Source organism: Neoarius graeffei, chromosome 14 (genome assembly GCF_027579695.1).
Source record: "Neoarius graeffei isolate fNeoGra1 chromosome 14, fNeoGra1.pri, whole genome shotgun sequence".
NCBI classification, from domain to species: domain Eukaryota; kingdom Metazoa; phylum Chordata; class Actinopteri; order Siluriformes; family Ariidae; genus Neoarius; species Neoarius graeffei.
In genome coordinates this window covers 47,530,671-47,548,823 of record NC_083582.1, presented here as the reverse complement: position 1 = coordinate 47,548,823, position 18,153 = coordinate 47,530,671, and the positions used below count along the sequence as shown (strand labels likewise).

General features: G+C 41.1%; 1 protein-coding gene across 3 annotated transcripts; it reads right to left on the bottom strand.

The window, feature by feature from the left end:
• Window positions 1-730: 730 nt before the first annotated feature.
• On the bottom strand, window positions 731-17,991 carry nbr1a (NBR1 autophagy cargo receptor a). 3 transcript variants are annotated; one of them, XM_060939868.1, is made up of 21 exons: window positions 17,686-17,991; window positions 17,039-17,101; window positions 16,874-16,892; window positions 15,403-15,425; window positions 15,048-15,230; window positions 14,711-14,788; window positions 14,320-14,528; window positions 14,098-14,217; window positions 13,284-13,523; window positions 12,864-13,023; window positions 12,457-12,705; window positions 11,572-11,697; window positions 11,420-11,495; window positions 11,186-11,272; window positions 5,302-5,478; window positions 5,056-5,190; window positions 4,433-4,871; window positions 4,241-4,323; window positions 3,783-3,849; window positions 1,884-1,986; window positions 731-1,606 (listed from the first exon to the last, which is right to left on the bottom strand). In XM_060939868.1, exons 1-21 carry the CDS (start codon window positions 17,785-17,787, stop codon window positions 1,427-1,429), a joined length of 2,919 nt encoding a protein of 972 aa, XP_060795851.1. In that variant the 5' UTR covers window positions 17,788-17,991; the 3' UTR covers window positions 731-1,426. The 3 variants fall into 3 exon arrangements, with proteins under 3 accessions (XP_060795851.1, XP_060795850.1, XP_060795852.1); XM_060939867.1 differs by having other exon boundaries at window positions 11,186-11,296; window positions 17,686-17,989; XM_060939869.1 differs by lacking the exons at window positions 16,874-16,892; window positions 17,039-17,101 and having other exon boundaries at window positions 11,186-11,296; window positions 17,686-17,776.
• Between the last annotated feature and the right edge of the window lie 162 nt (window positions 17,992-18,153).

Below are 18,153 nucleotides of genomic sequence, written 5' to 3'. Positions count from 1 at the left end.
GGTTAAGATGCCAAAAATGTGCCAAGCTCCATTTAGGAAATGGTGGCTACTTTGAAGAATCTAAATTATGAAACACTTTTTTATAACACTTTTTGTTTACCACATAATTCCATACATGTTTCTCCACTCATTTATTCAGCGGGTTTCCTTTAATTTGTATACACTAAATGTGCATGTGCTTCCTCCTGTCCCCCATTTGGTAAGCTGATGTACCAGAACTGTATCAAAATAAATGGGCATAAAACAGACAAAGCCTGTTAAACACTGATAATCTTTTCTGCAGCTGTATTTTAAAAAAAGCATTGGACACGCAGATACTTCAATCAGCAGTAGAAAACTAGAAAAGGAGAATTCACTTCAATTTTCTTCTCTCCTACAGCTTTTGTGGGTAAAGTGGATGAAAAACAGAACCAGACATGAATTCCTATCTGTCAAAAGAGGAAGCTGAGGGAAAAAAGACATTAGCCAGCCATTTAACTACAGCATAATCCCCTCATAGAGGATGAGTTCTTTAACACGAACATCAAATACTAATCATTTTTCCTATGCTACAGAGAATAACGTCCATTATATTTCAAAATACAGTAACAAATATTTATTTTGTGGTGAGAGCAAGAAAGCTGTAAATTTTTCTTTAAGACTGCATTAGATGATTGTCATTTACACATAAAACCACTGTGCACAGAAATGGAAGGAAATAAATAAATAAGTAAATAATTCCAACCCCAAATTGATATGGAATGTTTTATTTCCTGGACACCAAGAACCACATTTACTTAAGCCATTAGCTCCATGATCACATTGTTAGTACACAGAGGACAACCAACGCCTGTTGTCTAGCAAAATTTCGATCAATCACTGGCTATGTTAAGCATGATTCAACAAGTCATTGCACATTTTTATGCGTGTTGGAAAACCACCACCTTAGTGTCACATGGTTAAACATTACAGCAATTAGTGTTATTCAAAATGAGATCATAGAGGTCACGGTGACAAAGCGCATAAAATACTGAATGTGTGCTTCCATATCCTATATCTGACTGGCAAATGTGTAAAAGCATTACTGTATTTCCAACCACATGACAATCTCAAAGCAATCTCTCTCAATCGTCTCTGCATCTTTTTGTAATCACTAAGCACATTAAAAGTTTCCAATGTTTGAACACTACTGTTTTTGAAGAAATATAGATAAATCAGACAAATAGATCAATTTCTTAGATTTCCCATTCATAATGTGCTAAAAACATAGTCGAAAACTATACAACTGAATAATTGCCCTGTCAGGTGAATGTAGCAACACTGCCGTATTAAAGCAGTTCTACACTAAACCACAAACCCCGGACTTAAAAAAGAATCACATTTCAACTTGAGTATATTACAGACACCTCCTATATCACTCCTATCGAGGTTACTAATTCCACCATCTTCAATGCCTTGTTGTATACCATTCATTGTCAGTCATTTGCACCAGCTCACTGACCACATCCAGCAAATTGTACTGATGCTTCCTCAGCAGCTTTTGGTTTAGCAGCTTGTTACTGAAGCCCATCTCTTGTAACACAGCTACCAACGAGGCTTCTTTAGACGCTGGGTCTGCACTGGGCCTCTGAAGGGGGAAAAACATGCCAAAGGTCATTCTCAAGAATGGTAGAGTGTACACAGAATCTGTGTCAGCAAAACAACCGTTCAACCAGAGGGCGCTAAGAGAGACAAAATTCTCAGGAACTAATGGATTCTACCTTGAGATCTAAAAGGTATTAATTATTTTTCCATTCATGAAAGTTCATTGCATATTTATTGACATCTGAAGTAGGGCACAAGAGTTAAAAATAAAGTGAAAACAGAAGTAGGTAGGTGTCAAGTTACTGCGAGTGCAAAAATACCTGTGTGGAGCTGCTTGGGCCTGTGAACAGAGCTTTATAAGCAGATGCTGCCACTGAGAGAGCCCCCTTCACCAACCCTTCAGTGAGGCCACTATGACGTAGCCTGCAAGCAACAACATTCACTTGCAAGGAGATGTGAACATCAAAACACATCCTTTCAAATTAAGGAAAAAAAAGGAAAAAAAACAGCTTGTGGTCATAAAGGAGGAAAAGAAAATAAAAGAAAAAAAAAACGAACCCACATTTCTTTTGTACAGCATGCAAGAAGAACATGGGTTTAGAGCTACTTCCTTTTTAAAATATTAGTGACACACATGCATATGTTGTCGTTGATACTAATCCAAGCTCAGGACTGGATTTACAAAAATTTCAGCCATTTGCTTATAAATGTATTCACAACTGCATTTCAAAGCGCTGCATGCAAAATTAATTCCTAAGTGAATCATATTATCCATAGTTTGACAAACTCAGCTTGAGAACCGACTACTGTATTCAGTTGAAGACTTTTGACGTGTGGCATGTTGCAGATGACAAAACAGGATCAAGGTTCTTTTTTTTTTTTTTAAATGTGAATGAAGTGCATGTGCCCATACTAGCATTTTTTTTTTTGTACGGGATTCTATATGTGAAGTGTCACAGATATTCGTAATTGAATTAAAGCTTTACATAGTTGTGTGTTCCTTAAGTAATGCTGAATCAAAAAAATGAATAAAATCAAAAAAGACAGAAAAAAAAACTACTAAATATACCTGAAAACATTTAAACTTACGATGACCCGAAATGTGGCCCTTTTGAACTAAATGATTTTTCAGAAAATTATGTAAAATTTAGTGCTGTCAAGCGATTAAAATATTTAATCGCGATTAATGTCGCGACTGTCATAGTTAACTCGCGATTAATCGCAATTTAATCGCACATTTTTGTCACATGAAAAACCATTGTAATTCTCTTATCAGCATAAAAACGTGAATGGGCTTGCTTTGTATTGCAAAGCATAACACGTCCTGACACAGCCACTGCAAAGTAAAACCTAAGCCGAACACCGGGGCTGGCAAAAGAACCATGAGTGAAGTGATCTACTGCTTGAGTTAGTCTACAACTCAGAGAGATAGGTTACACAGTGACGGTAGGCTTGACATGCTTGATTATAATATAAAGTACACTATTATATTAACTTTAAGTTGTTCGTTGATAAATATTGCATTGAATCTGATCTTTACTGTTTCAGCTCACTTAACACATTTTGTACTTTTACACTTTCTGCCTGCTGATGCGTCGCGCTGTCCAATCAGAGGCAGCCAAATTTGCATATTACAGGAAGGATTTCTGGGATAGCATTGAGTTTACAGTTCAGAGGGATCTGGCTTCTTTAGATGCTGTCTTCTTAAAACTGAATAAATATTTAAAAAGAGCCAAATGAGCCAGTCTTTTGAACGGCTCTTTTCAAAGAACGGATCACAAAGATGAGGATCCCATCAAAGAGCCATAAATCCCATCTCTACTAGCGCGCCCTGCCCGCGCTGGTTCTTTGGGAGGAGGACAGAGGACTCTGGCTGTGCGGGGCATTACAGTCTAGCTGCTATCGTTTGTCTCTGTTGCAAGTTCCTGGCAGTTTCAAAAGCTTATGAAAAACCTACATCATGTCACAGAGCGTTAATCTTGCGATAAAAAAATTATCGCCGTTAAAATTGAGTCAAGTTAACGCGTTAATAACGCGACATTTTTGACAGCACTAGTAAAATTATAAATTTGCATCTCCCCCCCCAAAAAAATGAACTCTCAGCATGGTGATGGAGAACTGCTGGTTGGCAAAAAATGGTTAGATGAACCTTGTGGTGAGCAAATATTTAACCAAAAACAGAAATGCACAGTGTAGCTTTAAGCAGTGAAGACTTTTACCTGGGATCTTGAGAGCTGCAGGTCTCAAAGGCACTGGCAGGGGCCTCCAGATGTGTCAATCCTAATCCTAAAATAACAGAGATAGCTCACCATTCACAAGATACATTACAAGAGGTAAGCCAAAGGAAAACTTCAATTTCTTTTTCATTGTTTCTTCAAATAGGTATCACAACAATGGATAATTTTTCTACATAATCTCCATTTCACTGAAAGCAAGTGCTCCAGTGCAGAATGAGTGTCCAGATTCCTCTAGAAAACAATTTTATTCCATTTTAATTTGTTACACTTTGTAAGGATTTCATCTGATTCACCATCATATGTGTTAGAAAATGCTTTAATTTGAAACAGATAGATCAATGGTTCCATTTTCAGAAAAGACACAATTGACAGAAGAGTTCACTGTCAAACGTTGGAATTCTTTACAGGTGTCATTACTTATGCTTCGTCTGACAACTGACCGTTTGTTTTGTTCTCAGGTGGACATGATCTGTTTGCCTCAGATTCCAGTGTCCTAATCTCAGTCATAAAAGGCTGTATTGACCTAAAAAAAATCATATTTTATATGTATATATAAAAATACACACACCAGTGTTAACATACTTACATTTGACTTAAGTTATTGAAAGGCTTATGGTGCTCAGGGTTCTGACCTGTGTGTACGGAGAGATGGGGGTGGTGACAGGGAGACAGGTGCAGGTGCCACTTCAGGAATAAGTGGAGGAGTATTCAGTATCTGAGAGGTGCACAGCAACCTGTTCACACTGTTTTGCATAAAGGGTGTTGCTTCCACTGTCTCCCCCTCTTCAGTAGCCTGGTCCTGTGCTTTCTCAGGTGTTGAGATACAGGCATTTCCAGGCTGTGACACAGCTGAGCTGTACAGAGAATCTCCCAAGGGTTTTGAAGTATCAAAGCAGTCAGGCAAGACAACAAGGTATTCTTCTGAAGAGGCTGATGACGCCTGGCTGCTCACCTCATCCCACTCTCCTGCCTCTTCCTCTTTATCCTGATCCTCCTTTTTCTCTTCCTCCTCCTCCTCCTCCAGAGCAGCAGGGTCAGTGTACAGGTTTTCATTCGAGCCAATCAACATTTCTGAAAAAAAAATGCATATTTAAAAAGAGTACATCAATTAACTACATAATATAAGCACTAAAAGAAAGAATGAAGGCATTCATATGAATAAGTGGCTCTGCACTTTGATATAATTACTAATTCATTTTAGAAAAAAAAAAAAAAGAAAGGTGAGCTCCCACTGTGGAATGGAATAGCTTTTCACCTGGGATAGCAGGCTCTTCAAGTATGATGGGTGGTTGGACTGGGGGTGGAGCTTCTGGCCTCTTAATGATTGGCAGGAGAGGTCTGTCAATCCTCTCCATCAAGGACCTCTCATTAAAGGGGGAGGGTTCATGAGCTGCAAGAAAATCAGACAGATGCATTTCCATTTCAGCTACTGAGCAGATATTAAGGAGGAAGAGAAACATCTATTTTTGTAATGGAATAGAACATGAACAGGTGCTCTCACGCTCAGGCCTGCTGCGGATGGCTCGAACTCGTCGTGGTGGTTTGTGCTCAGGCTCTTCCTCCAGTGTGAGGGACCTAATCACAGTCTCACAGACAAACTGAGTTCCACTGATGTCGTCGTCACCTTCATCATGTACTTGAAGATCCACGTTCTCAGAGTGTCTCTGAGGCTGCACAACTAACAAAAACGCAAGAATATGCCCCGTTTATGTTTAACATTAATCTTCTGTTAAATCATGTGAAGGCAACTTCAACATATAATACTCTATTAGACTTTTTCCTACAAAAGTGAGTTGTAAGCAGTGGTGGGATTGATTGGGAAGCTAGCGGAGGACTGTGCTCCCAAAAGCATAGTCAGGACATTTCCCAACCAGAAGCCGTGAGTGGATAACACCGTTCGCGACGCTCTGAGAGCATGCACCGCTGCCTATAACACCGGGCTGTTAACCGGGAACTTGGAGGAATATAAGGCTGCTTCTTACAACGTTCGCAAAGCAGTGAAGGAGGCTAAACGGCAGTATGGGAGGAAGCTGGAGGATCATTTGTACCAGCAGGATCCCAGGGGGCTATGGCAAGGACTACAGATCATCACGGACTATAAATCAGCTCGCGCTCCTCTGACATACGCCAACAAATCTCTCGCCGATGAACTGAACAACTTTTATGCCCGCTTCGAGACAACCTGCAAACGAACCGACATAATCACTGGCAGAGAGGAGGCGGCGCTCACCGTGACGGAGCACGATGTGAGGATGGCACTCAGGAGAGTGAATCCCAGGAGGGCAGCAGGTCCGGATGGGATCTCAGGTTATGTCCTTAAGGCATGTGCTAACCAGCTTGCAAGTGTCTTCGCGGTAATATTCAACCTCTCCCTTTCTCAGTGTATTGTCCCCACCTGCTTTAAACAGTCTGTTATAGTTCCTGTGCCTAAGAAACCCCAGCCCAGATGCTTGAACGACTATCGCCCCATAGCCCTAACATCCGTGGTGATGAAGTGTTTCGAAAGGCTAGTCAAACCCCTCATCACCTCCTCCCTGCCTGCTACCCTGGATCCGCTACAGTTTGCCTATCGTCCCAGCAGATCCACAGATGACACCATTTCTCACCTATTTCACACCACCTTGGCTCATCTGGACACCAAGAGGGGATCCTACGCTAAACTGCTGTTCACTGACTACAGTTCAGCATTTAACACCATAATCCCCTCCAGGCTGGTCCAAAAACTGTGATCTCAGCCTGCATCCCTCATTGTGCCGGTGGATCCACAGCTTCCTTACAGGCAGACCACAGGTGGTACGTGTAGGCCGCCACACTTCATCTCCCCTCACCCTCAACACTGGTTCCCCCCAAGGATGCGTTCTGAGCCCTTTGCTGTACTTCCTGTACACTCATGACTGTATTGCCACTTCAGACTCCAACACCATCATTAAGTTTGCTGATGATACAGTTGTAGTGGGCCTCATCTCCAATAACGATGAGTCTGCCTACCGGACCGAGATTAAACATCTCGCGGAGTGGAGTGAGGAGAACAACCTCACACTCAACACCAGCAAAACGAAGGAGCTGATAGTGGACTTCAGTAGGAAGCAGCAGAGGGATCGCCAACCCATCTATATCAACGGGGCCCAGGTAGAGAGAGTGGACAATTTCAAATACCTGGGTGTCCACATCTCACAAGACCTCTCTTGGTCCTGTCATACCAACAGTCTGGTTAAGAAAGGCCACCAGCGCCTCCACTTCTTAAGGAGACTGAAGGACTTCAAACTCCCACTCAAGGTACTAAGGAACTTTTACTCCTGCACTATTGAGAGTGTCCTGAGTGGGAGCATCACTAACTGGATGGGAAGCACCACCAGGAGAGATCAGCTGGCTCTCAGGAGGGTGGTTTGCTCCGCTGAGAGAATCATCAGGACCACCCTCCCTAACCTACAGGACATTTATTCCAACTGCTACAGGGACAGAGCCAGGAAGATGGCCAGCGACCCCAGCCACCCAAATAATAGACTGTTCTCCCTGCTGCCTTCAGGGAGACGCTACCGACAGCTGAAGGCCAACACTGAGAGAATGAGGAGGAGCTTCTTCCCTCAGGCCATCAGACTGTTGAACTGTTCACAATGATAACAAGGTACACTACTATGCACTACTGCACTTTGGACTTTAAGGACTCGTAACCGCACAATCATCACATCTCTGCCATCCTTCCACTCATTAATATATATATGAGATAGATAGATAGATAGATAGATAGATAGATAGATAGATAGATAGATAGATAGATAGATGTGTGTGTGCGCGCGCGCGCGCGCACGCGCGTATTCCCCCCCTTCCTTTCTATAGTTTTTAATTTATCTTACATCTATATACTTTTACACTCGCAATGACCTAAGATACATAAGAATTTCACTGTAATTACTGGTAATTACAGTGGGGCAAAAAAAGTATTTAGTTAGCCACCAATTGTGCAAGTTCTCCCACTTAAAAAGATGAGAGAGGCCTGTAATTTTCATCATAGGTACACTTCAACTATGGCTACGTTCACACTGCAGGCTGAAGTGACTCAAATCCGATCTTTTCGCCCATATGTGACCTGTATCCGATCTTTTATTGACAATATGAACGACACAGATCCGATTTTTTCAAATCCGACCCAGGCCGTTTGGATATGTGGTCCTAATTCCGATTCCTATCCGCTCTTTTCATATGCGACTTCAGTCTGAACCGCCAGGTCGCATTCATCTGACTTACACGTCATCAACAAGCCACAAACGTCACTATTCTGCGCTGAAGTAGGCGGCGGGTCTCTCAAAAAAAGTTACAACAACATGGCGCATAATCACGGGCGCAGATAGAGGGTGGGACTCGTCCCACCCAGATTTAAATTCACCTCGTTCGGTCCCCCCCACTTATAGGGAGGAAAAAACATCTATGCTGTCTTTCTTTGCATAAGGCAAACCTCACGGAAAAATCAAAAGACTAATTACCATTCGGTTTATTGAGGTGCACAGCAGTGTATACATAGTTGCAACAACTCACATAAAACAAAGACTGATATTCGGTTGGTTGAGCTGCGCAGACTGCACAGGTTGCGAGCTCGAGCTTGGTTGCTATGGTAACCCACAACAAGTTTGACAGGCATATCGGGGTTGGGGTTGGTTTGCTGGCAGCTTTGTCCCCCCCAGTTTTTTGTCCCCCCCAGTTCAAAAAACGTATCTGCGCCCCTGCGCATGACATCAATGCGAGGGACGCTTCGGGCTGTGAAGGTTCTGAATCTTCTCAATGGAAGGACGCAGAGGTTAGGGAGCTGATTTCCATTTGGGGGGATACAGCTATTCAAGCTAGATTGGATGGGTCATACCGCAACCGGGCGGTTTTACTTCCGTAAACACTGGCCATGCTCACTGCGTGTGACGTCATCGTATCCTGCAGTGCGCATGCGGAACACTTTTAGGTCGCTTTTCGTTCATACTGAGGATCACATACAAGTCGCATATATTTGTTAATGTGAACGACCTCACAAAAAAATCGGATTTCACAAAAAAATCGGAATTGAGCATTAAGCCTTGCAGTGTGAACGTAGCGTATGAGAGACAGAATGGGGGGAAAGAATCCAGGAAATCACATTGTAGGATTTTTAATGAATTAATTGGTAAATTCCTCGGTAAAATAAGTATTTGGTCACCTACAAACAAGCAAGATTTCTGGCTCTCACAGACCTGTAACTTCTTCTTTAAGAGGCTCCTCTGTCCTCCACTCGTTATCAGTATAAAAGACACCTGTCCACAACCTCAAACAGTCACACTCCAAACTCCACTATGGCCAAGACCAAAGAGCTGTCAAAGGACACCAGAAACAAAATTATAGACCTGCACCAGGCTGGGAAGACTGAATCTGCAATAGGTAAACAGCTTGGTGTGAAGAAATCAACTGTGGGAGCAATTATTAGAAAATGGAAGACATACAAGACCACTGATAATCTCCCTCGATCTGGGGCTCCACGCAAGATCTCACCCCGTGGGGTCAAAATGATCACAAGAACGGTGAGCAAAAATCCCAGGACCACACGGGGGGACCTAGTGAATGACCTGCAGAGAGCTGGGACCAAAGTAACAAATGCTACCATCAGTAATACACTACGCCGCCAGGGACTCAAATCCTGCAGTGCCAGACGTGTCCCATTGCTTAAGCCAGTACATGTCCAGGCCCGTCTGAAGTTTGCTAGAGAGCATTTGGATGATCCAGAAGAGGACTGTGAGAATGTCATATGGTCAGATGAAACCAAAATAGAACTTTTTGGTAAAAACTCAACTTGTCGTGTTTGGAGGAGAAAGAATGCTGAGTTGCATCCAAAGAACACCATACCTACTGTGAAGCATGGGGGTGGAAACATCATGCTTTGGGGCTGTTTTTCTGCAAAGGGACCAGGACGACTGATCCGTGTAAAGGAAAGAATGAATGGGGCCATGTATCGTGAGATTTTGAGTGAAAACCTCCTTCCATCAGCAAGGGCATTGAAGATGAAACGTGGCTGGGTCTTTCAGCATGACAATGATCCCAAACACACCGCCCGGGCAACGAAGGAGTGGCTTCGTAAGAAGCATTTCAAGGTCCTGGAGTGGCCTAGCCAGTCTCCAGATCTCAACCCCATAGAAAATCCTTGGAGGGAGTTGAAAGTCCGTGTTGCCCAGCGACAGCCCCAAAACATCACTGCTCTAGAGGAGATCTGCATGGAGGAATGGGCCAAAATACCAGCAACAGTGTGTGAAAACCTTGTGAAGACTTACAGAAAACGTTTGACCTCTGTCATTGCCAACAAAGGGTAGATAAAGTATTGAGATGAACTTTTGTTATTGACCAAATACTTATTTTCCACCATAATTTGCAAATAAATTCTTTAAAAATCAGACAGACAATGTGATTTCCTGGATTTTTTTTCTCATTTTGTCTCTCATAGTTGAGGTATACCTATGATGAAAATTACAGGCCTCTCATCTTTTTAAGTGGGAGAACTTGCACAATTGGTGACTGACTAAATACTTTTTTGCCCCACTGTATATGTGACCATTAAAACTTGAACTTGTAATGTTTATTATTGTTTACTAATAATGCTCTTTATTTACGTTAGTGAACATACTGTACCAGTCAAAAAAGTTTGGACACTCATTCATAGGTTTTTCTGTATTTTGACTATTTTCTACATTGTAGAACAATACTGAAGACATCAAAACTATGAACATAGCACATGGAACATTTATGGAATTATGTGGTAAACAAAAAAGTACTTAAAATGTTTCATATTTTAGATTCTTCAAAACCTTAATGACAATAGTGTGCAAAGTGTCGTCATCTTAACCAGCTTCATGAGTTAGTCAACTGGAATGCTTTTCAATTAACAGGTGCCTCGTCAAAAGTTAATTAGTGCAATTTCTTACCTTAATGCATTTGACATTAAAGAATAAATAGTAAATAATAAAAATACAGTAAATAGCCCTATTGCACAACTGTAGTAATCCATATTATGTGAAGAACTGCTCAAGTAAGTAAAGAGAAACAACAGTCCGCCATTACTTTAAAACAAATAAAGATTAAAAAAAAAAACTGAATTAGAAGGCGTGTCCAAACTTTTGACTGGCACTGTGCATAAGAAGTGTTACACCAGTGTTATACTCACAAGTATAAATAAAAATATAAACATATAATTTGTATCACTTTAACCTTATATCTTAATATCTCAGAATTCTAAGACAGAACATTATAATTCTAAGGTTATGTTGAGCCTTTAATATATTGAATAATTCCATCTGGTGGACTAAAATAGAGTTAGCAAAAAACAAATTTAACTTCACTTTACTTTCCAGAGTCACTTTTTAATGCTGTTCCATCCTTACCTTGGAGTTTTTTCATGCCTGCATGTTCTGCATTCTCCTTTACTAAGCCTAACCCATGCTTTCCAAATGTAGGTCCGTGATGTGGCACTGGGGACATGCAAGGAGTCACATCTACACAAATAAAAAATGTAATAATAATAATAATAATAATAATAATAAATCATCATCATCATTAAAAAAAAACCCCGCCTGTTATTCTACCTCACAGTGAAATGACAAATGTAAAAAACATACCAGCTGGAGTGTTAGCTGGGACCTTCTCCAACTCTTGGACAATATTTATATCCAGCAACTCAAAGGAGAGCAGATCCTTTAATAAAGGAAGAACTGTTTATTACCGCCTTATTACACAATGACAGCAAATGGCTTTATTCATGATCACACACCTGTGCAGTGAGCAAATCCACAGAGGGAATATAGTACTCCCTCTTGCTGCTGGAGTTCCCCCGGGTATCATCTCTGGAGCCGGTCCAGCACATGCCATCAACTCCTAAAACACTGTGTTTATTCATCTGTATAGCAAAATAAAGTGCTTAAGGCCAAATCATGTACATTGACTGGTTTTATATATATAAGTTTATGGAAAAAGTGTTTTATAGACTACATGATTTTGCCACACCATTAATTATGGTCAATGGTGCATCCAGTTATGGCATTTTTGGATAAAATTATCAGTTACCAACAAGTCAAGGACCCAATTAATCCTTGTGGATTTCTGAAAACAAGAATAAGCCTATAATCTCCAAACAAATGTTTGTCTTCTGTTACATTCTGCAGATTAAACAGCGTCAAATGATTATAAAGAGCCTTTCTAATAAATTAGTAAATTACTTCAATTTGAAAGAAAATACACAAAAATAACTAATTACAGGGTCAACATACAGTGGGGTCCAAAAGTTTTGTAAAATTGGAAATAAAGAAAAGATTTTTGAATTTTGAAATATTTAAAACAAAGTACATATTCATAGGAGCAGAGATGGCTGAATTATTTATATTTAAATCACATTTAAATAGAGATGGCTCACTATTTAAACAAATTTATGATATTGACCATGTTAATTGCTTTGATCAGATTTTCCTTATGCCTAATCTCTTTTATTAAAGCATGTGTTCAGACAACACTCTGATGGAGTTTATCTAAAATAGAATATAAGGTTTTGTATTAAATTAGAAAAGAATGCAAAATAGAAGCATTTATATTAGTGGTCTTAGACTTTTAGACGCCACTGTAGTTTTTAATGAAGTTAATCAAAAAGAGATGCAGTACTCACAAATACTTTGCTGGAGTGGGAGTTGAGTTTCTGGCCTGAGCTGGGAACTACTACGATGCTGCACCACACTCGGGGGCCAAACTGCACCCCGCAGTGTGCCAGTCGCCAGTGGGAAGTGTAAGTGCCCTCTAGCATGGGCGCCACAAATGCCACACTCACCATACCAACCTGGCCTGGCTTGAGGAAGGGCACAGCCACCTCCTTCTGGTCTTGTGACTCCAAGGCCAGGTTTCCCCACATGAACTTCAGCTATTGAAACAAATACACATGGCCCACATGCAAGCAAGGCAAAACAAAACTCACACATGAACAAGTGGATGCATGTGATTTGCACCACTCTTTGACTACAATATGAAAAATGCATGATTATTGTATTACTGAATGTACATACTCCATTGTTATAATACCTTTGTGTCAGAAGTCCAGCTGATGTTGCCAGTGTTCCTCATCTTCCAGTACTTGATGAACTTGGTGCCAGGCTCCAGACATGTTCCGTCTGGTAGATTCTCATCCAGAAACAAGGCTGTCATTGTGGGCACCAAGGTGGAGCAGGAGACCTTGGGACCCCTGGTTTGAGTGTACAGAGCATTGTGAGTACAGCTTTGACTCAGCTTCTGTCTTTTTCTTGAAGCTCAAAGCAAAAAGGTTTTTTTTTTCCCTAAAAAACGATGCAATACAATAAAGGCAGCGAGTGCATTTGAGGTAGTTCCATCCACTTGCCAGCGATAAACGCAACTATAACAGACAATGAGATAATCTTGATAAAGACTGTTCTAGGCTGGGGAGGTAGGTCACCCAGCCCTGAGCCCTCTCACTATGGCCCTTACTCTGGACTGGAGGCCTGAGGCTCTGGGCCCGGGGCTGCAGCTGCACCAGGAGCAGGGGCAGGAGCAGGGCCAAGACCTGAGCTGCTAGTGCCATTGGTGGCTCCACTCCACAGCAGGCCTCTCTTCTCCAACCGCAGCTTCTTCTTAATCTCCTTCACTTCGGCCTTCAGCTGCCTCCGCTCAGCTTTCAGACGCTGGCGCTCAGCCTTGCGGACAGTCCTGTCTCCACGCCGCAAGAACCTGAGAGAACAAAGCACAAACATCAGTCAAAACCAATCACAGGTCATATCAATACTCACATGAGAACTGTAAAAATATATATAGTACCAGTCAAAAGTTTAGACACACTCAATATATTCATCTCATTATCTCTAGCCGGTTTATCCTGTTCTACAGGGTCGCAGGCAAGCTGGAGCTTATCCCAGCTGACTACGGGTGAAAGGCGGGGTACACCCTGGACAAGTCGCCAAATCATCACAGGGCTGACACACAGACACACACAACCACACCTACGGTCAATTTAGAGTCACCAGTTAACCTAACCTGCATGTCTTTGAACTGTGGGGGAAACCGGAGCACCCGGAGGAAACCCACGCGGACATGGGGAGAACATGCAAACTCCGCACGGAAAGGCCCTCGCCGGCCACGGGGCTCGAACCCGGACCTTCTTGCTGTGAGGCGACAGCGCTAACCACTACACCACCATGCTGCCCCTCAATATATTCATTTTTTTAATTACTAAACCCTGACAGAACTAAATGAAATATTTATCTTGTTAACTAATGAACTATTCGAGCAGTTTAACTAAACTCACCTGGGCTCTGGAGTTACTCCTCGTTCTGGGACAGACAAAGGGGTCCTAGTTCTCTTCAAGTTGTGGCTGGGGTCATGTTTGTGACTGCATGGCTCACACAAGATGCAAGAGGGACACACGCTGAACAAATGAACAAAAACCGTAAATGACATTTTACATGACAAGTAATACAGACCTGACTTTGACAAAAATTTTGAGAAAAGGTTTGAAATACTCTTGCACCTGCAGTGATATCCTCCTCCAGTGGCTGGTCCCTTGCAGCTGCTGCAGTTCGGTGTCGAGGTCCTCTGTGTTGTGGAACTAACTGTAGCCATCTGAGTCCCAGATGTTCTGGGCTCTTCTGGGAGATCAGAGGCTCTGTGTGTACAGCACTGGCCAGAAAATTCACTACACATCTTGTCCACAACCTCCCTCACGACCTGATCTTTGAACTAGGAAGACAGGGAAGATAAAATGTAACATTATTAATGTTCTGAAGTTTACATTTGTAATCTAAGGGAATATAAATAACATCATGTGTAATGTAAATTCTGAAAACTGTATCCATAATTTATGGAATTATGCAATGACATCACAGCCACATGGAATGACACATTAAGTGAGGTGCACATACTCTGTCCATATAAGATTTGAACCACGCAGGGACAGCCTCCTCTTCAACTTTACTCACTTTATTTTCCTTCACAACCACCTACAAATAAAATAACCACTCTTATTATATATAAAAACAGACAGAATTGTCAAATTAAGCTTTACTATTGGGCTGCAAAGATTAATCAACAAAACCATTGATAGCAAAATCACAGCACAAAACAGGAAAATTACACATTATGCATTAGTGAGGATTGTTTAAAAAAGGAACAGAACAGGTAAATAAGTCAAAAAGAGAGGAGGTGTTCCATGTTCATTTACATATGAGCTTGTTCTTGGTAGAAATCATAAGTTCTTACCGAGTCCCGCTCGGGGGTCACCTGTGTCTCCTTGTCTGCCATTTTCACTCTGGCACGATAAGGTGGTGCTGGTCTGGGATCAATTCTGAGCTCTTTAACTTCAGCTTTAACAGGCCCACCTTCAGCCTGGCCTTTCATCTTATATACATTCATGTGTAGCTGGTTAGCTTGCTTGAACGCACTCTAAAATGGAATATGTTACAACTATGTTTAATTTAATAATATTTATTTGAAATGGAAAAGTTGTAAATAAAATACATAATAAATAAAAGTTAAAAATCTGCAGAATTGGTGAGCTTCAATGATCGTTTTGATATTTAAGCAGGGAAATGCAACAAGATGAAACATGTTTTACCTTCAAAGCTTCTGCATATTCATCTGATGAAAAACATAGCAAAGCATTAACAAATTATATAGAATATACACAGATCAGCCATAACATTAAAACCACTGACAGATGAAGTGAATAACGCTGATTATCTCATTACAATGGCAGCTGTCAAGCGGTGGGATATATTAGGCAGCAAGCAGTTCTTCAAGTTGATGTGCTGGAAGCAGGAAAAATAGGCAAGCATAAGCATCTGAGTGACTGTGAGAAGGGCCAAATTGTGATAGCTAGATGACTGGGTCTGAGCATCTCCAAAATGGCACATCTTGTGGGGTGTTCCCAGTATGCAGTGGTTAGTACCTACGAAAAGTGGTCCAAGGAAGGACAACCGGTGAACCAGCGACAAGGTCATGGGTGGCCAAGGCTCATTGATTCGCATGGGGCACGAAGGCTAGCCCATATGGTCCAATCCCACAGAAGAGCTACTGTAGCACAAACTACTGAACACGTTAATACTGGCTAAAGCAGAAAGGTATTACAGAAACAGAAAGGTATTATCAGGTAAAACAGAAAGGCATTAACTTTTTCAACAGTTTGTGCTACAGTAGCTCTTCTGTGGGATTGGATCATATGAACTGGCTTTTATGCCCCATGCGACTCAATGAGCCTTCTGACACCCGTGACCCTGTCGCAGGTTCACTGGTTGTCCTTCCTCAGACCACTTTTGGTAGGTACTAACCACTGCATACCAGGAACACCTCACAAGATGTACCATTTTGGAGATACTCAGACCCACTCATCTAGCAATCACAATTCGGCCCTTCTCAAAGTCGCTCAGATCCTTACTCTTGCCCATTTTTCCTGCTTCCAACACATCGACTTCAAGAGCTGACTGTTTTCTTCCACCCCTTGACCGGTGCCATTGTAATGAGATAATTCATGTTATTCACTTCACCTGTCAGTGGTCATAATGTTATGGCTGATCAGTGTATATACATATTCTATATATAATATCTGATAAAATATACAGTATGTATGCATGTGCATAATATACATATATGATTATTACATATGATTTTAGATTTCAAAACAGTTCCAGCACAAAATTAAACGTTACAGAAAAATGTTTGTATGTCAGTAAAGAAGCAGCATATTACGCAAGATACACTCTTCAGACAAAAACATAACTATGGCTGCTGAGATTTGCTGCAATGATAAGAAACAAGGGAGACAGTCAAATCTCCAGAAGAAACGTGGCTGGTTTAGCAAGATGCTTAGTAAAACTTTCCAGCTAATTTCCTAATAAAACTGCACCCGAGATTTTTTTTTTTTTAAAGCAAAGGGTCACTGTGCCAAATACATGACTTTGTTTAGTGTTCTTTATAACATTTTATTTAGAAACATTTCATTATTTTTGAAGCTACCTTTGACTGTGCCTTTTGTACAGCTATGTACGTACGTACGTATGTATGTATGTATCCAGATATAAATGACATACCTTGGCTGTTTATGGATATCTGTAAAATTAAGAGTATAAGAATATTAAGAGACAATACATCCCAATGTCATAGCAACTACTGCTTTTTAATGAATTATATTACTGTCAGCTTGATCATAATTCATGTGGATCTGTGTGACTGAAACAACTAATACTAATGCTTACCTCTTCATTGTCCTCGTCAAAATATTTCGCTTGAAAATGGCATAAACCGAAGGTAGTTTTAATCTAAGGGTAATAAGAAATAATTATGGGGGTGAGCCAAGTAAGTTAACCATTTAGTAGCACCATTTATTGACTGATTTTGCAAGCGACCTTGAGCATGGGAAAGATGTTATGAAAACAGAAAAGAAGAAGAGGGAGGAGGAGGAGGAGGAGGAAGAAAAGTATTATTATTATTATCGTTTAGAGTGGAAAAAAAAAAAAAAACAATCCCAGTTACAGTGATTCATGCTTATGGAGTCATACCAGTATGACTCAGACCAGATGACACTAATAATACAGACACCTTCATGTGGAACATTTTTTAAAAAAACTGCTACTTTCCATTATAAATTGAACACATGATGTTTAGCCACGTTTTGACGCAAAGTTAGCAGGCGAACACTGGTCTGTTTATGTAGGCCTCGGTCTCGGCCTTCTGGGATAGTGACTGCGTCCAAAACTGCATACTACAGTACTAAATAGTACGTCAAAATAGTACACTATCTACAGTGATATACTCTATGTAGGACGAGAGTATGCACTTTCGGAAATGGTCCCAGCTACATAACCAAACACAAACCGCACGTTTATGCAGGAAGGCAGCTTACCCAGGCCTCTACTGTCTCCCACTGCGCTTTGTCTGTATCCACAACGGGAAACTTCTTCACGCTCCCACGGAAATTCACTTTAACGGTAACTGGGTGATTCATGATGGTTAATCACAATTGCACAAGATATCCAATTTGTAATTCCAACAATTTAACTTAACATCGTAAAGCCAATATTATAATGGGCCCTGTCTGTCTAGTCGCTCTCTTGTTGTTTACATCGTTTAACATGTACACTCCCCCGTGAACACGTAACAGGAAATATGTCAGTCCTTCCTTACCTATTATTTTTTTTTGTTTGCTTGCTTATTATATGCGAAAGTAAGCAATAGGGCGGAAAATTACATTGGAAAATAATTTTACAACGTCTTGTACATATTATCGGTAAATGTATCTCGCATGACATAACGTGAAATTCTAATTATTGCAAGAGTTTGATTTGCGCATGCGTAGAATGTGTGTTGTCGC

What these genes read in the sequence shown, in the direction of transcription:
- nbr1a (XM_060939867.1), bottom strand. Translation starts at nt 17,787, where the DNA reads ATGAATCACCCAGTTACCGTTAAAGTGAATTTCCGTGGGAGCGTGAAG. An exon ending in GCTGGACTTCTGACACAAAG is followed by an intron (nt 12,706 to 12,863) that starts GTATTATAACAA and finishes TTGTTTCAATAG; the next exon opens with CTGAAGTTCATGTGGGGAAA. An exon ending in CCCACTCCAGCAAAGTATTT is followed by an intron (nt 11,698 to 12,456) that starts GTGAGTACTGCA and finishes TTTGCTATACAG; the next exon opens with ATGAATAAACACAGTGTTTT.